General features: G+C 32.7%; 1 protein-coding gene across 2 annotated transcripts in view; it reads right to left on the reverse strand.

Moving 5' to 3' along the window:
* The window catches only part of LOC145249015 (sortilin-related receptor-like), a 287,750-nt gene that overhangs the window by 49,285 nt on the left and 213,913 nt on the right, over positions 1-24,552 (reverse strand). For both annotated transcript variants that reach the window (XM_080110875.1, XM_080110874.1), the window contains 9 exons: positions 23,330-23,530; positions 19,649-19,759; positions 19,068-19,184; positions 17,964-18,086; positions 15,533-15,766; positions 12,476-12,637; positions 11,833-11,967; positions 4,932-5,189; positions 3,167-3,310 (listed from right to left, as the gene is read on the reverse strand). In XM_080110875.1, coding sequence (XP_079967001.1) covers positions 3,167-3,310; positions 4,932-5,189; positions 11,833-11,967; positions 12,476-12,637; positions 15,533-15,766; positions 17,964-18,086; positions 19,068-19,184; positions 19,649-19,759; positions 23,330-23,530 — 1,485 coding nt within the window. The remainder of the gene's footprint in view (positions 1-3,166; positions 3,311-4,931; positions 5,190-11,832; positions 11,968-12,475; positions 12,638-15,532; positions 15,767-17,963; positions 18,087-19,067; positions 19,185-19,648; positions 19,760-23,329; positions 23,531-24,552) is intronic.

A 24,552-nucleotide genomic window follows, 5' to 3' on the forward strand; every position in this document is an offset into this window, starting at 1 on the left:
TTGGAGTTGTTGATATTGACACGAATCACCAAGCACTATCACAATGACAGGCAAGTTTGAACAAAAAAAAGTTGACTGGGTGAAAGGTTGATAACCGACAATGAAACTTGTTGAAATGAAACAATATAACCAGTGATTCTAATCTTTCTTTTCTTCACTACATTTTCTTGTTTCTTTTCTTGCACATCCTTTCTTTCATGTTCTTGTGACCGTGAGGAAAAAATGGAGCAGAGTTAGTGTTGTTTCTTAATATGTCTGAAAACAAATAAGTTTTTAATAACTTTTTTGGAATATAAAAATCAATTTTATTTATTTTTTTTTATAAAAGAATAGTCTGCTTCTTTATCAATTGTGAACTGATGTTGCCTCAGTCCAGCTAATTAATTCTCTGGAGGAAATTAATAACACAAAACATGCCAAGCAAATGAAATCGTTTAACAGCAGAATCATCTATTCGGATAACATAAGGCCATTGTATTCGAAGATCTTTATATAACATGCATTTGAATGTATAAACAACAGTATTGCTGTTGTTCGAATTAAGACGAATGTTACTATTGTTTACTTTGGAAGCTGATGGTGGCATGTAAGGATGGTAAGAGACCTTCCAGAGAGGTACTTAAATGCCACAGGAACAGAAAAAAATAGGAAAAGAGTTGATTTTGTTTTATGGCATATCAACTATTTCCAAGTTATTACATGCTGGATCTGATAATTTTGGAAAAAGTTTTTATGCTTCAAGTTCTTTATGTTTTCAAATAAAGAAAGGAAAAGAAAAAAAAATAATGTTTTATGTCAGGAAGCCAGTCATCTTTAAACAGTCTGATCCGGTAGCATCAGAGAGGAAAAGAGAAAGAAAGATAAAGAGAGAGAGATGAGGAGGAAAGAGAAATAAAACCTAGGTAGAAAAACAGATTTAAGTGGAATTCAGCTTTTTCTGATTTAAAAAAAAATCCCCAATTCTGATAAAAAGTGAAGATCTTATATTCCTAATCGCTGATTCTTTAGAGATATAAAGATCAAAGTTCATTTATTGTGTTTTAGATATTTTGGCACTTGTGTATTTTAGTTTTTGAGGACAATTTTTTTGTCTTCATTTTTGAAGATTTCGCCCCAGGACAGGAAGAGACAATTTAAGAAGTTCTTAAAGTTTTTCAAAGAATTTCTTCAAAAATGTTAAAGTTTTGCATAATATTTTGATTAAGCAAAACAAATATTTGAAACAATAACTTAAAATAAAATATTAACTGAATTAAAGTAATAATTTCTAAGTTTTTATAAAAACTTTGAATGTTGACATTTATTACAACAACAATCGTTAATTTTACTTGTATTGATTGGACTATTGTTCTCATCTTGATTGTTTGTGCAACGTTTAGGTCGGATTATCCTTCGACTGTCTTTAGGCATGTTAGTTGTTGTTTGGAAAAAAAAAGAGAAAAGTTAATAACTCCATATTCTGACACACACACACACATATCTACGGAGGCAGTAACTTTTCTCTTTTCCAAACAACAACATGCCTGAAGACAGTCGAAGGACAATTGAACCGAAACGTTACGCTAATAATAACACTCAAGATGAGAACAATAGTTCGATGAATACAAGTAATATAAACAATCATCTAAAAAAACAATCAAAATTTTAATGATAAAATATTGTTTGTATTTTTTTTTTAATGAATGAAAGTTTTTATTTTGTATTGCTTCTTAAAACAAACTTTTTTTTTTTTTTTAAATGAATGAAAGTTTTTATTTTGTATTGCTTCTTAAAACAAACTTTTTTTTTTTTAAAATGAATGAAAGTTTTTATTTTGTATTGCTTCTTAAAACAAACTTTTTTTTTTTTTTAAATGAATGAAAGTTTTTATTTTGTATTGCTTCTTAAAACAAACTTTTTTTTTTTTTTAAATGAATGAAAGTTTTTATTTTGTATTGCTTCTTAAAACAAACTTTTTTTTTTTTTTTAAATGAATGAAAGTTTTTATTTTGTATTGCTTCTTAAAACAAACTTTTTTTTTTTTTTAAATGAATGAAAGTTTTTATTTTGTATTGCTTCTTAAAACAAACTTCTTTTTTTTTTTATATGAATGAAAGTTTTTATTTTGTATTGCTTCTTAAAACAAACTTTTTTTTTTTTTTTAAATGAATGAAAGTTTTTATTTTGTATTGCTTCTTAAAACAAACTTTTTTTTTTTTTTAAATGAATGAAAGTTTTTATTTTGTATTGCTTCTTAAAACAAACTTTTTTTTTTTAAATGAATGAAAGTTTTTATTTTGTATTGCTTCTTAAAACAAACTTTTTTTTTTTTAAATGAATGAAAGTTTTTATTTTGTATTGCTTCTTAAAACAAACTTTTTTTTTTTTTTTAAATGAATGAAAGTTTTTATTTTGTATTGCTTCTTAAAACAAACTTTTTTTTTTTTTTAAATGAATGAAAGTTTTTATTTTGTATTGCTTCTTAAAACAAACTTTTTTTTTTTAAATGAATGAAAGTTTTTATTTTGTATTGCTTCTTAAAACAAACTTTTTTTTTTTTAAATGAATGAAAGTTTTTATTTTGTATTGCTTCTTAAAACAAACTTTTTTTTTTTTTTAAATGAATGAAAGTTTTTATTTTGTATTGCTTCTTAAAACAAACTTTTTTTTTTTTAAATGAATGAAAGTTTTTATTTTGTATTGCTTCTTAAAACAAACTTTTTTTTTTTTTTAAATGAATGAAAGTTTTTATTTTGTATTGCTTCTTAAAACAAACTTTTTTTTTTTTTAAATAAAATTAAACTTTTGCAAGAAATAAAAATAAGCATTAAAATTTATAAATAGTTTTAAACGGTCATTATTGGAAAACTTTAACAACTTCTTGAATTGTTTCCCCCTGTTCCGAGGGGAAGTTTTTAAAAATGAAGACAAAAACACTGTCCTCAAAAACACAAGTGCTGACATTCTTTATGAATTACAAAAAAAAAATTATAAAACAACAATCAATAAGCACTGACATTCTGTTACTTTATTTTTGGTGTTTAAAAAAAAACATTCAGTAATTTTGTTATTTCACATAACCTGCTATTATGCGTTCATGCATTATTTTGGTGACAGTTTCCCCTCTGAAATTGAAAACCGTTAAAATATTCAAATAAAAGATGGTTTAATACAACAATACCCTTACCTTTACACATGCCAAATTTCTCATCTTGTCCATTCAAGCAATCATCTTTACCATCACAGGCTACAAGATATGGTAGGCATTGGTCGCTGTCTCGTTCACATAAGAATTCATGAGGGGAGCATTTTTTAGGGTTAATCACTGGGCCTGAAAGAGAAAGAAGAGCTAATTCAAATGAGGGTTTTTTACCACTTTTTTTACCACTCAACAAAAGGCACCATTATAGGCAGGGGCATCCATGCCTAACAAGCTCTGCGATTACTCCAATAAATTGAAGTAATCTAAGGAGAAATCGACTCTAAACCTTCTGGGTCTTTCTTTCTCATCAAATCTTTTCTCTGGAGTTCACACAATAGATCCATTGCTCTTTCTGATTCTCATAAACTTGGTTCTATCACTCAAAACACTTTCCCACACATGCAGCAAATCTCCATCTCCACAGATCTACTATAAGACCACATATGGAGTATTGTCGTTATATTTGGGCTCGTGAATGTCTGTCCCAATTAAGAATCTTGATAAGGTGCAGAAATGTGTAACTTGACTGACCCCACCTCCCCATTCTTTCTTCGCTAAAATTTCTCTCACACAGATGTGATGTTGCTAGTCTCAGTCTTTTCGATAAAGACTATTATGGACTGTGTCTGATCTGTTCCCCGTTTCTTTTATTCCAGTTCGTTTGTCTAGTGGTTTCCATCAATTTGCTCCATTATCATGAAATAACCAAACTCTGTATAGTCTTCTCCACTCTCCAATATGCCACCAGCTTTCCACTTTCTTTGTTCATCATTATTCATTTGCTAATCATATTATTTCCTTGTGTAAGGGCTTCATATTTTCTAACAGCCTACACACTCATCTAACTGAAAACACGATCAATAATTTCCCCCACTCTTTATCCGTGCCTAAACCCAAACGTAGATTACATGAATAGAGCTTCTTTCTTAAAACTGCTCACCTGTGGAACTGTCTTCCGTTTGCCTGCTTTCCAGCTGATTACAATATGGTTGTCTTCAAGTCCAACATATGAGCCGTTCCTCTTAAATAATCCAATTTACCAAATTTACAGCTCAGTCTTCAAACTCGGCGGACAAATTCCACTGTCTTTGCCAAATCTTTGGTTTGTATCCAAAGTTTCTTGGGTTGCTCAACTATTTCTGACCTTCCACCTGAAGGTCTCTGCATTTTCTTATCAAAAAGGTTGCTCCTTTCAACATAGCTGATTTATCATCAGAAGTTCATCTTCTTTGATTATATTCAGCCTCGCCGCCAGGGCATCGAGCTGATATGCCAGATCTGACCCAACATTTCATAAAAATCTGAACATTGCTCTGTCATTATGCTGAAGACAGACCGGTGAGGACTCGGCACTCATCTCCACACAGAATCACACGTCTAACCTAGCTGCTGTTTATTATTTCTCTGATAATGAGAAAGGCTTGTTGGTTGGTTGTTTTATGGCATATCAACCAGTTTTGAGTTATTTAATGTTAAATTCAATAATTTTGGAAAAAGTTTCTATGCTTCAAGTTCTTTACATCTTCAAACACAAGTTGGAACAGACAGATTTAGGGCATTGCTAAGGCTGCTGCAAAGAAGGCAGGCTCTCTATCGTGCTAGAAAGTTACTTATGCCTGCGAGTATCCTGTACCTCTACAAGGCTATCATTCACTCCTGTATGGAGTATTGTTGTCACATTTCCTCACACACATATTCTCACTTTTATAGATATATAATTATAAAAAAAAGAAAGAAAGATTGTTCAAACCTGATGTCTGTGCGTGACAGTTCAATTCATCTGACCGGTCGGCACAATCGTAAATACCATTACAAACGTAGGCCATTTGAATACAGCCAAAAGATTCAAGACAATGAAACATATCGTGTCCGCATTGCTCGACAGTGCCGCAATTCATTTCATCCTCACTTTCCATGCAGTCATCTTCTTGGTCGCATGTCCAGGCCATAGGAATACATTGGCCATTACTGCATTGGAAATGGTCACTACTACATGACGGGAACGTGCCTAGCCGCAACAGAAAAAAAAAAAAAAGAAAAAAAAAAAAAGAAAAACATATATCAAATCAGACATTTATTGATTAAGAAAATATTTGAAAATCTTTTCAGAACTTGAATTTTTTTTAAAAACATGTTTTTAGTTTTACTGTGATTTTCTTTTTTGTAATCCAGATAATTTATGGAAATTAGGATCCTGGGTAACACCAGGTTTCACTGCTAATTCTCAATGAAGTCAATTGTTATTGAACAAAGAAAACCCAAAAAACAAAAGCAAGTCAACAATGTACCTATTCCAATGCAATATGCAACACTTTTTTAACATAAAAGAGATTGTTGAACTGCACTGTATGTGCTGATATTGATGTGTGTATAAGTGTATATATATATATATATATATATATATATATATATATATAAATAAATAAATTAAAAAAAAAAAAATCGATGGTACATGCGCGTCAATTTGAAAACTTTGGTTTCAGAATTATCAGCCACTCAAATACTGATCAATATTCTTAATCGTAAAACATCAACATGTTCAATTTGTATGTGATAATGCATTGTTATTTCTACATATGGGATGGATAAACAGGTTCTTGTCCAGAATTACCCCTATATTAAAAAAAAAATCTTTATGATGCATGTACTCCTGATGAAATGAAAATATATTTTAAAAATCACAAATTGATGAAGTAGCTTTATTTTTAAGAAAATCATTTTTAAATGATTAATGGGAATTTGTAGGCATTACAACATAAAGCTTGTGAACATAAAGTTTTGTTCAGTTATCTCTTTGTTTCTTGATACTTCTTTTTTCAAAATGGCAAGCGAGAGTCACTCCTTGAATACTCATAAGACTTGGTTTTCCAATATAAAAATTAAACTACTTGATCAATTTACGTGATTTTGAGAATTTGATATTTTCGTTCTGTCATAGGTACATACATTATACATTTTTCTTTATTTTCGTTTTTTAAAATAAGGGAAATTCCGGACAATAACCGATAAACACAAGACATGTTATCTTTCTTATATCGAGAGAGAAGAGTTCTATTCTTTGGTTGTAATTTGCTTAGAGTGATCTCCTTTACTTAGTGTTTTTGTGGTTAGTGGCGAGAAAAACAAAGATGGTGGTTTGGACAAACAGATTCATGTAATGAACAAAGTAACACGAAAGACCCATCTATCTGTGAGGAGCACACAAACCCAACTCGCTTCTACTGCCAGAATATCTGCAGACGTTGGTGTCCTTTGTGGTAGACAACTTGAAAAAAGCTAATTTGCTTTATTACTAAACATAAAAACTTACTAACTGGAAAGTTGATAAAAGTTACAATCCGCATAACTTTTGGAAAGTCTCAAGTGGTTTATAATACCAGCATAGAACCTCGTATCCAAGAAGCCATCACTATTTTAAACGTGAGCTGATTTCTTAACTAAATATTTCTCCCATTGCAAGTCATCAGCATGCATTACAACTATTTTTGATAATTACATATATTATAATCCTTACATATAAAAGGCCAAATGTGTGTATGTATGTATGTTCGCTTTTTGTGTATGTCCGCAAAAGGCTTTTTCCGCTTGGTTCTCATTCGGCTCGCTTATTCTTAAAACTTTTTATATCACGCGTAAATTGCAATATCTATGAGTTAACAACGGAGGTCACCTGTCTATTTAATTTTCCCGACTTTGAAAAGCTTAATATTCCACAATTTTGGATCGCTGCATGTTGATTTGGCTTTTTCGTATAAAAGCAAAACTAAGCTTAACACATCGTTCCCAGCGCAATCGCCGGGAATGTCCAAAAGCAATCAGCTTTGATCAATGCAGAGTTTCTCCTTATATCAGACAATTGCTATTCAATTTGGACAATCCCCTTTTTATGGGGAGCTGGTTTCCCCCCCCACATCTTAGGGGGGGGGAAATAAAAATAAAAAAACTGCCTCGTAGTAAATAAAAAAACTACCTTGCAGTGAAAGTTAACCTCATTAAGTATGGGCACCTGCCAATTCTTAATACTTAAATTAAATCAAACATATTTCTGTTACTATTTCGTGATAGCCGATCGGTTAACGTTGCACATTTTTTTCACACTTTATTTTCCAACTTCAACTTTTTTTCGATTGTTCCAACTTACCCACCAAAACTTTTTTTTTACCCCCCCCCCCCGACACAAACACCTGGGCACCGATTTTTTATTATTCTTTTGTTTTGATTTACTCAAAACCACACACACACGCACACCTCTAAACACCCAGGCAACGCCAGGTACCCCTACTAGTCTATAATATAGATGTCACCTGTCTGTTTAAATGTATGCATGTCTGCCTAAAACATTTAAGAGACAACGGATTTTCACGAGATTGGTATCGTTTTGAAACTCGACCCTTCGGACGATAAATATCGAAAAATTGGCTAAAAACATTAATTCCTCCACCCTCAACTGGGCACTTTTCTACCAGGAGGGGTTGAGTTACTTTTTTTTTTCCGATATTTTTGAAAGTCATCTCCTCTTTTCGATTGACCAACATTAATTTAAACCTTTGGCACTTCCGGTATGACGATGGGCGCAACAGCAAAGACGTCACTTTTTTTTCCACAATCTTTTCCTCCTTCACGGTACGGGTTCTAGCCTGCCTATTACCACTTCTTTTTTTTTTTTTTTGCTCAACATACACCTCCAAACACCCAGGCAAGTTACATATATATTATTATTATTACATACATATATATCACTATTACCTATATACTATTATTACATATACATTACTACCCTGGGTGCCTGGCGGAGCTTCAAAACGATACCGATCTTGTGAAAATCGGTCACCTTTGTTGAAAGTTTTAGGCAGGCATACAAACATACATTAAAACAGACAGGTGAGATTTATATTATAGATTATTACATATATATTATTACATATATATTTTTTAATATTCAAAACATTCACTAAACATACAACATTGTGCATATGGATATTTTATGGTTGGACCCAAAGAACACTTAACAGAAATGTCAGTTTACAGCCCAAATGTCGATCTGAAAAGCATAGAAACCACTTTACTGGAAGATATATTGATATTACTTGGACTACATTAATAGAACACTCACAGACATAAACTGATCGTGAGACCAAACTTTACTTTTGCAAAATATCAAGTGGGTCCTAATCACAGAATAAAACCTCAATTCCAAGAAAGCCATTACTATTTCAAAAATCAGTTTAAGATTTCTCCCATTGCAGCTGTTTCGCATGCATTGAAACTATGCACCCCACTAAACATGCATTGAAACTATGCACCTCACTAAACATGCATTGAAACTATGCACCTCACTAAACATGCATTGAAACTATGCACCTCACTAAACATGCATTGAAACTATGCACCTCACTAAACATGCATTGAAACTATGCACCTCACTAAACATGCATTGAAACTATGCACCTCACTAAACATGCACTGAAACTATGCACCTCACTAAACATGCATTGAAACTATGCACCTCACTTCACATGCATTGAAACTATGCACCTCACTAAACATGCACTGAAACTATGCACCCCACTAAACATGCATTGAAACTATGCACCTCACTAAACATGCATTGAAACTATGCACCTCACTAAACATGCATTGAAACTATGCACCTCACTAAACATGCATTGAAACTATGCACCTCACTAAACATGCATTGAAACTATGCACCTCACTAAACATGCATTGAAACTATGCACCTCACTAAACATGCATTGAAACTATGCACCTCATTAAACATGCATTGAAACTATGCACCTCATTAAACATGCATTGAAACTATGCACCTCACTAAACATGCATTGAAACTATGCACCTCACTAAACATGCATTGAAACTATGCACCTCACTAAACATGCATTGAAACTATGCACCTCACTAAACATGCATTGAAACTATGCACCTCACTAAACATGCATTGAAACTATGCACCTCATTAAACATGCATTGAAACTATGCACCTCACTAAACATGCATTGAAACTATGCACCTCACTTCACATGCATTGAAACTATGCACCTCACTAAACATGCATTGAAACTATGCACCTCACTAAACATGCATTGAAACTATGCACCTCACTTCACATGCATTGAAACTATGCACCTCACTAAACATGCATTGAAACTATGCACCTCACTAAACATGCATTGAAACTATGCACCTCACTAAACATGCATTGAAACTATGCACCTCACTAAACATGCATTGAAACTATGCACCTCACTAAACATGCATTGAAACTATGCACCTCACTAAACATGCATTGAAACTATGCACCTCACTAAACATGCATTGAAACTATGCACCTCACTTCACATGCATTGAAACTATGCACCTCACTAAACATGCATTGAAACTATGCACCTCACTTAACATGCATTGAAACTATGCACCTCACTAAACATGCATTGAAACTATGCACCTCACTAAACATGCATTGAAACTATGCACCTCACTAAACATGCATTTAAACTATGCACCTCACTAAACATGCATTGAAACTATGCACCTCACTAAACATGCATTGAAACTATGCACCTCACTAAACATGCATTGAAACTATGCACCTCACTAAACATGCATTGAAACTATGCACCTCACTTAACATGCATTGAAACTATGCACCTCACTTCACATGCATTGAAACTATGCACCTCACTAAACATGCATTGAAACTATGCACCTCACTTCACATGCATTGAAACTATGCACCTCACTAAACATGCATTGAAACTATGCACCTCACTTCACATGCATTGAAACTATGCACCTCACTAAACATGCATTGAAACTATGCACCTCACTTAACATGCATTGAAACTATGCACCTCACTAAACATGCATTGAAACTATGCACCTCACTAAACATGCATTGAAACTATGCACCTCACTAAACATGCATTTAAACTATGCACCTCACTAAACATGCATTGAAACTATGCACCTCACTAAACATGCATTGAAACTATGCACCTCACTAAACATGCATTGAAACTATGCACCTCACTTAACATGCATTGAAACTATGCACCTCACTTCACATGCATTGAAACTATGCACCTCACTAAACATGCATTGAAACTATGCACCTCACTTCACATGCATTGAAACTATGCACCTCACTAAACATGCATTGAAACTATGCACCTCACTTCACATGCATTGAAACTATGCACCTCACTAAACATGCATTGAAACTATGCACCTCACTTCACATGCATTGAAACTATGCACCCCACTAAACATGCATTGAAACTATGCACCCCACTAAACATGCATTGAAACTATGCACCTCATTAAACATGCATTGAAACTATGCACCTCACTAAACATGCATTGAAACTGCACCTCACTAAACATGCATTGAAACTATGCACCTCACTAAACATGCATTGAAACTATGCACCTCATTAAACATGCATTGAAACTATGCACCTCACTAAACATGCATTGAAACTATGCACCTCACTTCACATGCATTGAAACTATGCACCTCACTAAACATGCATTGAAACTATGCACCTCACTTCACATGCATTGAAACTATGCACCTCACTTCACATGCATTGAAACTATGCACCTCACTAAACATGCATTGAAACTATGCACCTCACTTCACATGCATTGAAACTATGCACCTCACTAAACATGCATTGAAACTATGCACCTCACTAAACATGCATTGAAACTATGCACCTCACTAAACATGCATTGAAACTATGCACCTCACTAAACATGCATTGAAACTATGCACCTCACTAAACATGCATTGAAACTATGCACCTCACTAAACATGCATTGAAACTATGCACCTCACTAAACATGCATTGAAACTATGCACCTCACTAAACATGCATTGAAACTATGCACCTCACTAAACATGCATTGAAACTATGCACCTCACTAAACATGCATTGAAACTATGCACCTCACTAAACATGCATTGAAACTATGCACCTCACTTCACATGCATTGAAACTATGCACCTCACTAAACATGCATTGAAACTATGCACCTCACTAAACATGCATTGAAACTATGCACCTCACTAAACATGCATTGAAACTATGCACCTCACTAAACATGCATTGAAACTATGCACCTCACTAAACATGCATTGAAACTATGCACCTCACTAAACATGCATTGAAACTATGCACCTCACTAAACATGCATTGAAACTATGCACCTCACTAAACATGCATTGAAACTATGCACCTCACTAAACATGCATTGAAACTATGCACCTCACTAAACATGCATTGAAACTATGCACCTCACTAAACATGCATTGAAACTATGCACCTCACTAAACATGCATTGAAACTATGCACCTCACTAAACATGCATTGAAACTATGCACCTCACTAAACATGCATTGAAACTATGCACCTCACTAAACATGCATTGAAACTATGCACCTCACTAAACATGCATTGAAACTATGCACCTCACTAAACATGCATTGAAACTATGCACCTCACTAAACATGCATTGAAACTATGCACCTCACTAAACATGCAACATTGCACATGTTCTACATATGTTCTTAGCTTAAAGAAAAAAAAAACGATCTGGATAAGGAGGCAAGAGGGATTTGAAACCCTTACCACAGTTCTCTTCATCGCTATTATCATCACAGTCCTGATGGTGATCGCATTTTTTGGTAGCAGGAATGCATACGTTGTCTCTTCGGCACAAAAATTCATTCGGGCTACATGTTCTCGGATGGTAATCTGTCATGCCTGGAAAATAGTTCAAAACAAATTTATTCTAAAATAATTACATTGTTATTGTTTTCTCTTGGTCTTCATCAAAAATTATTTAATATTCAAATAAAAAAAAACAAAAAACAAAAAAAAACCTACCCCCCCCTCCTAAAATTTTTTTTATTAAATTGTTAGGTGGAAGCACAGAATAGTTACAAAACACCCTCTTCTCCCCATGTTAAGAATGGCTTTCGAAATAATATTATTTCAGCGTGATACCAAAAAGACATAAGTACCTTAATGTCAAGATCACATTATTATATCTTGAATGTACGTTAGATAATTTTAACCAGTTATTTTTTTTGTTGATCAATTACATTTTTTCCGTATGCAGTTTGGCAATTATTTTTTTCATATAAACTTCAGCAACATGTAAACGAGGCTTATGGTCAGATTTTGTAAACTAAATTGCGAAATAATAAAAACCTGTCCAAGTCTAACCTTTCTGACCCCCTTCCTTGAGGGCCCATTTTGTAATACTTACAGTTCTCCTCGTCAGAATTGTCTCCACAATCATTAATGCTATCACAACGTTCGATGGCATAAATACAGAAACCATTTCTGCATTTAAATTCAGATTTGCTGCAAGAAGGCAACACCGTCGTCGCACCTGGTTTTGTGACAGCTGTTGAAGGTGTTGTAAAAGCTGGTTAAAAAAGAAAAAAAAGAATAGTTATATGTATATATATATATATATATTTTTTTTTTTTTAAATCAAACCCACTTCTAGCTCTATTAGATATTACCCGGACGTTTTGTTTAAAATTTTCATTTTAAATTGCATAAACACTTGTTGCAATTTTGAAATAATATAAGGGTAAGTTAACTTTCAAAAATAAGAATCAATATTAAATTAACTATGAACACTAGTTGGTTGTTACATTTTAAATTGCATAAACACTTGTTGCTATTTTGAAATAATATAAGGCTAAGTTATCTTTCAAAAATAAGAATCAATATTAAATTAACTATGAACACTAGTTGGTTGCTACATCTTAAATTGCAATGTGATTTTAAAACAAAAAATTGTCTTGTAAATTTACGATGCTGAAAACATGCACAACATTAAATTTTGTTGTGCAATAAATATGAATGTTTTATTGAAAAAAAATTTTTTTTGACTTTTAACGTTTGTGAAAACAATAGAAAACGTTTAAAATTTTTGTATGAATAAAGATTTTTTTTGTTTATAAAAAAAAATTAATTAAAATGAATTTTAATTTGCAAAAATGCAAAATCGAATTCCTGGGTGTTCGATTAAAAGTAGCTAAGGCAGTAAGTCAAGAGATTTCTGACTTCCAAAGGTATGTTCAGCTAAAACTTGAAAAATACAAAACAAACGCCCATAAAGTGGGTATTTTCTTGATTGGCATTGCTGAGATATAATATCTAAAATTTACAAAGAAAAAAGTATCATTCCTTAATCTTAAACTGGCACAGATTTTATAAGGAGGAGGAAAATCTATTTTTCAGTCGCTAACTAAAGGGAAGTAACTGATATTTTTTTTTACAGAATTAATTCTCTTGCATTCCTCGAGTTATCTGTCTGCGTATGTCGAAAAAGTTGATTAGGCTGAGCAGAGAAGAACAGGAGAGGGGGTGGGGAATACAGGGGGTGGGGGGAGAGAGAGAGAGAAGTTGTAATAGAAATATACCATATTTTTTCTCTGGGCAGCACTAGGTAGCCCTACTAGTTTCTAATAAAATGTTGTCACTCAAGTTATCAACAGTATTATACAAGTTATTAAACCTTCTGTTTTCAACTTCCTCTGCACTTGAGAAGGCAAAATAAATTGGTTGCCACAACTTGTGGTCACCACGACTTTTGCAGAGCATATAGTATAAATTATTCCTATCATTAGACTATCAATGTCATCAATTGACTGCCGTCGTATCCAAGAGATCCATACCAAAAGAGAGTATTTATGCAGATTAAGAACTGTGCTATCGTCAGAATTTTCTGGGCAGCTAACATTAACTGACAGAATGCGCCAAACAAAAGTTTTGTGACTTTTTCCCATGAAAAATATATTTTTGTTACAAAGATAATTTTAATGAAAAATTAATTGAAAAATAAAAACCATTTTCTTTTTGTTGTTACAAAGATAATTTTAATGAAAAATTAATTGAAAAATAAAAACCATTTTCTTTTTGTTGTTACAAAGATAATTTTAATAAAAAATTAATTGAAAAATAAAAACCATTTTCTTTTTGTTGTTACAAAGATAATTTTAATGAAAAATTAATTGAAAAATAAAAACCATTTTCTTTTTGTTGTTACAAAGATAATTTTAATGAAAAATTAATTGAAAAATAAAAACCATTTTCTTTTTGTTACAAAGAAAATACAATGAATAATTATTGGACAATTTTTATGAAACTTTAAGCAAATTAAAATTTAAAAAGAAAGAAAACATTTATTCTAAGTTTTTTGTTTTTTTACAAAGGAAGTCACTAATTATCAAGGCCCGAATACCACTCAAGGATAAGGGTTAATGAGTATACAATAGTCAATGGGACAATATCGTAATGATTGTTAGTAACGGAAATTTGGTAAATTGGATTACTTAAGGGAACGGATCATCAAGAACTTGTTTGTGTTGGACTTAAAAACAACCATATTGCAGTCAGCTGGAAAGCAAGGAAAAGAGTTCCACAGGTTTGCAGTTCTAAGAAAGAAGCTTTGTTCATGGAATCTACGTTTTGGTTTAGGGACAAATAAAGAGTCAGGGAAATTATTGATAGTGGTTTCAGCTAGACAAGTGTTTTTCATGAAAGTCAGGCAACCATCATTAATGGACCCGAGGTAATTTTGTCAACATTGGACAAAGCTAAACTCTTTGCCAAAAACTTTGCAGCTAATTCTACCCTGTGATGAGGGCCGCCAACTCCCTCTATTTCCTCCTGTGTCTGAAAACACACTACAGGGTACCCCCCCCCAAAAAAAAACAGAGGACATTAAATTGTTTGAACATTTTACAGTCAACGGAGAAAAAAAGGCCAAAGACCCTAGTGTTTTGATGTGATGTTTTGAATATAATAAACTAGTTATGACCAAAGTTTCATTTCATTCGGATAAAGCATTAAGAAACAGGGCCTAATTAGAGTTGGGGCCCGTCTTTTTGGGTCCCCCTGTATATGACATACAAATATCTGTGCATGATGTTGCCAAGCTAATCAAAACCCTAAATGAATATTTATTTTTTTCAATAAAGAGCTGATAGCAAACAAAATTTTTTTCTAATTTACTAATCTTTTTCTTTTTTCGGATTTCTTTTTGTTCGAATCAAGATATTTAGTTTCTTTTTTTTTTTTACATAAGCCAATGATAGCAAATAAATGTTTTCTTAAGGGACGTTGGGTTCTGCAATTTCATCGGCTCAACATTTTAGCACTTTTCAGCATTTATTGTAAATGACCGAGAACATTCTGATGATAGCACGGTCCTTATTCTGTATAAGTCCCCCCCCCAAAAAAAAAACTGCCATTCATCCATTGATAGGTTGAAAAGTGTCCACGCACACAAAACTCAATTACTTACTGCAGTTGATTTCATCCGAATTATCACCGCAATCGTTTTCTCCATCGCAGCGCCACGTATGATGTATACAGTGGTTATTACTGCAAACGAACATCCCAGTTCGACATTTGATATCCGTACAGTTTTTCTCATCGGAACCATTGGGACAATCTCTTGCACCGTCGCATCGCCAGGTTTGTGGAATGCAGGAGATCGAGTGAGAATTACAGGAAAACTCAGTTGAAATACACGTTTCTGAAATTAAAGATTTTATGATATTTAAAATAAATGTGCAATGGAATTACTGATAGTCACGACAAAACTACATTTACTCAAGGTTTCTTAGAAAGGACGAGGCTGGTTTGGTTGAAATTTTGTATCCGCCTTTGTTATGATAACGTGCAGTGAATTAAGTATTATGGTAGCCATTCAATTCACAGTTAGGGATTAATAGAGGTTAGTTACCACAATACCACATTTACTCTAGAAGTTTTCTTGGAAATTACTAGGTCAATGAAACTTAGGCACGAGGGGAAAACAAATGAACACTTATCTAAGGAAATGGCAGAAACACTAGAGGATGACCTCCAATCTGTAGTGGAATGGAGGCAAAAATGGATGGTCACATTCAATGCTGCCAAGACTAAGCTGGTTTCCTTCAATAATTACAATAAACTGTTGCATCCCTCTGCCTGCTCTACAAGTACTTTAATGGTGAATGCTCTGATGAACTACAAGCACTTGTACCCCCTCAATGTGAATACCCCCGATAAGCAGTTAAATCCCACCCCTTCACAGTGGAAATCCCTAGGTGTAAGAAAGCTTCTGCTCCAATAGTTTCTTGCCCAGACCTGCTAGACTTTGGAACTCCCTTCCACGATTATGCTTTCCCAACTGTACTGACATGCAGAAGTTCAAGTGTAATGTGAACAGACATCTTGCTGCTCATCTCCCTTCATAATACCCCTGCAACTTATGTCCCCGATAGTAGCCCCCTACTTCAAAGTGGTACTGTGCCTTGTTTGGGGTGAAAATTGAAAAAAAAAAAAAAAAACAGAAAAGACCTTTATTACAATAAAGTGCAATGAACTAAGTATTGTGATATTCGTTTGGTGCACAATTAAAGATTAACAGGGATTAATAACTATTATACCACATTTACTCTAGAAGTTTTCTCAGGGACTATTGGGCAAAATTTTGTATGCAAAGAAATTTCTGACAGGTGGACAGATAAGCATTTTGTATACAAGAGGTGCAAAGCAATGGTGACGGATGAGAACTCAGATGCCAAGAAAGTATATATGGATGGAGAAGCTATTAAGGTTGTTGAGAAGTTTTATTAAATTATTGAGACAGCACAGAAAGGAGTAGGTGCTAATGTGATTGCAAGAGTTAGGAATGGATGGAAAAACTTCTGCCATTACTAACCAGCAGAGTGTTACCACTGGTTAGTGAGGGTTGAGAACATGTGTTGCATGGAGAGAAATGTTCTGATGAATGGTTAATGTGAGTCATGAAAACAGGCCTAGATCTGATGACTTAATTTAGAAGAAAATTAAATCTGGATAGCATAGAGAGATGTGTGCAGAACAGGAGATTTTGTTGGTTTGGTCACATTGCAAGAATGGATGAGAGTGCTTGAATTAGAACAGTTGAGATAAAGTAAGTTAGCAGGAAAGACCAATGAAAATATGGGAGGAAATTAAGGATTTCGTAAGAATATCGCTATTTTCATTGAAGATGCTCAATTGACCTTTCATCTCTGATTCCTCCTTGTAAAACTAACAGTAAGAACTCATCTTCCTACCATAACTGCAGAAAACTTTTTCATTCTCTGTGTGCTTAATATCAAACAAAATTTCTATGAACAGAGTCCCACCCCACAAGAATGTATTCATGGAATGTGTTAACATAGGACTACTTTTCTGCAAACTACAACATAGTCCTCTTCAAATCCAATGTCAATTAACACCCATCAAAAACTTATAATCATTTTATTCACACTGCTTGGCATTTGCATGCAACCCTACCATACGCACGTCTGCACTCTGTTACATTAACCCAAATGGTCTTAAATTTTCTATGAACCTTTATTATAAGATGCAGCAAACTATGTTCGATGGTGTCCGTTTGATGCACAGTTAGGGTTTAGTCATCACAATATCACATTTACTCTAGAAGAGTTCTTGGAAACTACTGGGCCAATCTAGCTAAAATTTTGTATGGCCCTTTGTTATAATAAGGTGCAGCAAACTGATTATTATTAGTATCCATTTAATGCACAGTTATGGATTAATAAGGATCAGTATTTAATGCAAAAATAAACACAAATATAAACATATTCAACCATCAATTTGGCACATAAAGAACTCATTAATGGCAATAGAACTCCACTAATACGAAATTTCTTTTTTTTTTATTTATTAAAAAGAAAAACAAAAACATTTCTCACCTTCTTTGCAATTTTTTTCATCAGAGTTATCATGACAATCATCGTCAAAATCACACGTCCAGTTAGCTGGAATACAGCGTCCATTGCTGCAAGCAAAATCACTCGAAGAGCAAGTTGGGTATGCTGAAATAACAAATGAATTACAAGAATATAATAAATGCCACTGTGGAATGCACTGTGGAATGGTTGGTAGCTATATGTGTGATTTTATGTGGAGAAATTATCTTTTTATGCAAATACTTAATGACATGAAGAGATTCCAGCAACTTGAGTAAGAAATTTGTTTTTCTTTTTTCCAACAACCTGCATTATACATAGTTTTTTTAAGGGGATTGGATGTTCTACAAAAGAACCATATTTTTTTGAGAGTATAACATTTAAAAAAATAAAAATAAAAAAATAAGATACAGAAAACAAAAATTCAAAAACATTAAAAGAAAAACTATATTTAAAAAACTAAAAATATTTTTAAATCTGTAAAAAAAATTTTTTTTTATAAAAAAAAAAAAAAAAAAAAAAATAAGAACAGTTTTTTTTTAAAAATTAGTTCGTAAAAATATTTTTGCTTTTTTGAATAAAATTTTGTTTTTAAAAATCATAAAAAAATAATAAACTGTAAAGAATCTGCTTTGGAAGTCTTGAATCTGACATGTGGCATATATTACCCACTCAACGAACCGAACACTGCTGCAACGCAGTCTATTGTGAGAGGAAACTTGACCCAGTGAAAACTTGTGTCTGGTATCTTGCTTTGCCAATTAATTTTCATTAATCTAGGGAGAAAATAGTTCAATTTCTTGCCATGTCAAACATATATGGTACAAGTTTCACAGGCATATACGAGAATAAGAACCACAGCTCTGTATTCTTCAATCTTGGTCTGTAGCAGAATTCAGTGGATCAGAGCCAGCCAAAGGCAGGGTTAGCCTTGGTTATCCTGCAGTCTACTATTCCAGACAGGCACAACTAGTGTGTATATATAAATACAAAATTGAGAAAGAATAGTTTAGATTTTGAGGGAGGGGAACAAGGCGGAACGTAATGTTGAAGATGAGGTATTTTATATACGTAAAACAGAGAATGCAGAGCATATCTTATACTTACTGCAGTTTTTCTCATCAGACATGTCGCCACAGTCATCTTCATGGTCGCACATCCAATGTTCAGGGATGCAAATGGTATCCGGACACCGGAAGTAACCTTCAGAACATTGGCGATATTCTATTTATAAAAAAAAAAACATACAAGAGTTAAAAAACACAGAAAAAGAAAGTTTGTATCATTTGATTGTAGAGATTTCCTTGATGTTTTCCTGATTTTGTTTTGTGACAAGCTGTTCAATTTAGTAAGTTTAGTTTCATGTGAATAAGTTTATTTTGTCTTTTCGCAAAGGAACCCTTTTGCATAATCCATTCATTTTGATGACTGGTTTTTATGCTTTAAGTTCTTAATATCTTAATACAGGTTGACAAGTTGTTCAGTTTAACGAGTTTCATGAGAATTGTTTTTTGTTTTATAGCATAAAATCCAGAAAACAAATGAGGATCTGAAATTGTTTAAAAAAAAAAAAAAAAAAAAAAAAAAAAAAAAATCGTCATGATATTGGAATTCATTTTTGAGCTGAGCATAATAAATATAAATAAATATATCATGATGATATATTATAAAAAATCACAGATACTTACCACATTTGAGTTCATCACTGTGATCTAAACAGTCTGGCTCATGGTTACATTTTTGTGCTGCTGGAATACACTGGCCATTCGAACAAGTAAACTCATTGGCTTGGCATGTGTCTAGATGTTTAAAAAATAAAAAAAAATAAAAAAGGGAAAAATTATGGATCATTTTTTTTTTTCTGGATAAAGATACATTTTTAAAAAATTGTTTTCATTATAAAGTTTTTCTTTTCACTGAAATTTTAACGATTTTCTAATAGGAGCTTTTCATCGAAACACGTTTCCTGACAAAAATAACCATCATCTGTTAATTGTTTGGTGCCATCAGTGGAAGTAATTCATAACTGATAACACAAACCATTTATTTAATTAAATTAACACTGTGCCAGAGAAGTCATTGAGCATTGTCTAAAAGTGTAAATCCAAAAATTTGAGCTGATTATAAAAATTCAAACTCATCAGCTATCAGTATAAGGTAAATTGTTCCATTATCTTGACTAGTAAGCCGACTGAAATAGCTAAGACAAACTTTCATCCAGTGATGGCTGAAGGAAGGGCCATGGTTGGTTGGTTGGATAAAATCACACTGATGTCTTCACATTTTCAGTTGGCACTAATATATTTTTTGAAGTTAAAGGTAGTCTGATTGCCGAAAAGAGAAAGGGCTACTTCAGTAAGATTGACAAGAGGTATAAAAGGAAAAAATTATATGTATAATAAGTAACGAAAAAATTTATAAGAAAATGAACACAAGGAAAGTCCAAACTTTATAAATAGTCCACAGTAAAGTCGTTAAAATGATATTCCAGAAAAAAAAAATAAATAAAAGCAACTGCTCAAGGGTAATGTGAGCTGACAGTAAAATCAAGGTAAAATTCCCAGATAGGAAGATCCACAAAATAATTCCAAGTGTTGGTAAAATATTCTTTTTGATAGGACACATATGTAGGTCGAGACAATAAGAGTATAAAAGATGATGCAATACTTCACGCAAGAAATATTAGATTTATTTTTAATTTTAATATATATACACAGGGGCCTAACAATATTTTTCAGACACTTTAGTATTCGACTTTCCGAGTACAATAGAGTGGCAAAATTCCTTCAATAGAATAGCATAAACATATAAAGACAATACCTGCAATAAAAATAGAAGAAAATCGATTAGGTAAGGAAAAATATTTTTTTACAAAACACAAGTGACATTATTTTTCGGACATCGTTGAAAAACTGATAAGAGTCTGTAACATCACCTTTCTTCTCAATAACTTTTATCAATCTCTCTTCATAATGATCAAACATATGCACAATAATATCTGTACGTGTTTCTATGAGTTGTTTTTTGGCATCTAGTATTCATTCCCATAGTTGAGCCTTTTTCGTTATTTCAGGTCCATCATAGACAAGTTGTGCAAGCATTTTCCAAACATTTTCCATTAAATTTAGATCTGGCCTTTTTGCAGGCCATTCCAAAGTAGTCATATTCACTTTAGCCATCCATTCTGTCATGAGTTTTGACACATGGATGCCGCAATTGTCTTGCTGTAGAACAAAATTATTCCCATCGCTCTTATCCTTGGCAGGGCTTTCTCGTCCAGCAACTGTTTGTAGCTTTTGCTGTTCTGGCATCCTTTTAGCCACTCCAACCATATATTTCCATTAGCAAAGATTATACCTCAAACCATAACTCCTCCTCCTCCCATCTGTCGTTTGTTCAGTACGACAGGCTCACCCCTTCTCGACCAAGTACACCATCCATCGGGCCTATCAAACTTGAAACGCTTCTCATCAGTAAATATAACCTTATTAAAGTCAAGATGCTTTGTTAACCACCTTTCAGCACACTCCCGTCTTGCTCCTTTGTGTTTCTTTTCTTAGCCTTTGCATACTTCAAACCAATCCAATGCAGCGTTCTTTGTACTGTTCGAACGTCTATACCCAATTCATATTTCTCCTTCACTTTTTTTGCTGTAACTTTTTCTCCAAATGTCAAAAGCCGTGTCACAGTCCTCTTTATTTTCCTTTCAGTCCTTTTGCCAATTGATCTTTTCCGTCCTCTCTTTTCTGCTCGGAGTTTGTCTTCAGCATGTATTCGACCGTTGATTTCGACAGCTTCAAATCCATAGCGATCCTTCTGATGCTGAGGCCATCTGCCCGCTTCTTCTATGCCAAACAAACGACTTCTTTTGAACGCATTTTACCTCATTAAACTTAATTGTTTTGCCAGTACAATAGAACAGATAATTGATTCTAATGATGACAGCTAAATGTATAAGCAGAAAATTTGCATGCAGCAACATATACATGAACATAGCTCTTAATAAAATAGGATTTTTTGTCATGTCCGAAAAATAGTGTCACACAAGTTTTTGCAAAAATCACAAAAAACTAAAATTATCAAAGCCGAACTAAAAAAATGATTACACTAGCAGTGGATTTTCACTTCTCAACTATGTACTTACAATCTCAAAAATTTTTGGCATAGTAACCACCTTGAAGTACTCTTTTCAAAATGTCTGAAAAATATTGTCAGGCCCCTGTATATATGCTGATGATGTCATATTCTGCCACACAGTCTTAATTTTAAAACTTTTAATAGAATTTTCCAGTTGCTTGCTTAATATTAACCCTATACGAAAAATTTCCAACTTTAACTTTTTTTTTTTTTTTTTTTTTTTTTTTTTTTTACACACCTGTGTCTAAATATTCTGCTAGATAGGCGTGTTAAGATCCCCATAAGGATGATCTAGTCAGGAACAACTCATAGTTAGTGAAATGGATCCACATTTGAAAAAAAATAAATGAGTCATATTTGTTTCCTTCTGGTATGAACACTGTCCACAGTTTAAGTAAACAAGAGAAGCACTGTCAAGCCATATCCAGAGAAATGAACATCTCCAGTAATTCTTAAAACACTACATAACTTGACAGATTTTCAAAGTCACATCTAATTAGCATTTCAGTTGACAAATCAAATTTTGCATCTGACTAGCTAATTTCTATTTATTATTGTTGTACCAGATTATTGGCAATATTTTTCTAAAAATTACTAAGTCTGGATCTAAAATGACAGTTAATATAAAACAAAATAGTACCCTAAAATTAAAAAAAACTCAGCAAAGAGGATAACTCATTTTATACTGAAGAATATAATAGGAAGTGTCTACCTTGTGTGCAAACAAATATTAGACATTAAAATGACTTCACTAGGTCAACGCCTGGCATATATAGCTACTAAAATAGATATACTTTTGTAAAGTAAGGAGTAAAATCTATATTAAACCATTAAAAAAAAGTGAGTAAAATCTATATTAAACCATTAAAAAAAAGTGAGTAAAATCTATATTAAACCATTAAAAAAAAAATGAGTAAAATCTATATTAAACCATTTAAAAAAAAAATGAGTAAAATCTATATTAAACCATTAAAAAAAAAAATGAGTAAAATCTATATTAAACCATTAAAAAAAAATGAGTAAAATCTATATTAAACCATTAAAAAAAAATGAGTAAAATCTATATTAAACCATTAAAAAAAAATGAGTAAAATCTATATTAAACCATTAAAAAAAATATGAGTAAAATCTATATTAAACCATTAAAAAAAAAAAAATTCATTCTGATGGAAGAACGGACAGATTCATAGATTATAAAAGAATTTCCTTCAAGTCGAAAGTAAAAGACTTACTGTTTATAGCCATGCAAGTTCCATTCCTATAATTTTCGCCTGGTGCACATAAGCAGTGTTCATCTCCAGAATGGATTAAAGTATGGCGGACATAGTTCTCACACAAGCAGGTTCTGTTACGCCAACCAACGTGTTGTACATGAGGTTTCGGCATGCACAGTTGTGAGCACATGCCATTATTAAGAGAACATGCGCTGGGAGCTGAAAGAGATTGAAAGAATACACAAAAAAATTAATATGACAAATAGATGATAGAAAACAGTGAATAGAGATGAAATTAAAATGTTGAAAAACAAATGATTATAGCAAAAAAATTACAGAAAAAAAATTAAAGCAAAAACATTTTTTAAAAATTAAAGAAAAAACATGAAAAAAATGAAATAAACATGAAAAATGAAATAAACATGAACGAAACATGAAAGATGAAAAAATGAATGAAACATGAACATGAATGAAAGATGAAAAAATGAATGAAACATGAATGAAACATAAAAAATTATTATGTCAACAATACTATCTATTAAAACAATCTCCAGATTATTGGTGAACCGAAGATGGTTATCACAACCAAAATCAGTGCCAAGAGAGGAATGCGTCAGAATTATTCACAATTTTTGTACATCATATCCAGTGCGCTTATTATTGAATGGCGATAAAACAAAGACTGTTGGACATTCTTGTGTGAAACTTGGTGGACAAGTCAGTCATAGACTGAAGTTTACTTGTAGCAAATATGGTTGGATTACAAAAAGGATTTGTAATTTTATTAACGATTTCATGGGTGAAAATTTTTTTTGTAGAAGGTGGGGGGGGGGTCATGCTGTATAGGCCAATATGTGAATAGATATCTGACTAAAGTCAGTAGAATTGCTTTGTTTGATAATATATAATAATATAAAAAAAAAACAATGGCTCGTGTCCAAAATTCCCTCCTTATTAAAAAACAAAAATTAAATTTGTATGATGTACATACCCATGACAAAACAAAATTATCATATTCCAAAAATCACATAAATTGATCAAGTAGTTTTATTTTTATAAAGTGAATGGCATGCAATTAGCAAGTTTGAATTATCGAGTTATTTCCCTTTGATTTTTTTTTTTTTTTTGGATTGTTGTAAAAATGGCAGCTAAGACAGCTGCTCTTCTGTTACTCATTTTTATTTTATTTTCTTATTTAAAAATAAATCTATTTGGTCAATTTATGTGATTTTTAGAATATG

Source organism: Euprymna scolopes, chromosome 27 (assembly GCF_053919585.1).
Source record: "Euprymna scolopes isolate OS-2025 chromosome 27, ASM5391958v1, whole genome shotgun sequence".
In the NCBI taxonomy this organism is placed as follows: Eukaryota; Metazoa; Mollusca; class Cephalopoda; order Sepiida; family Sepiolidae; genus Euprymna; species Euprymna scolopes.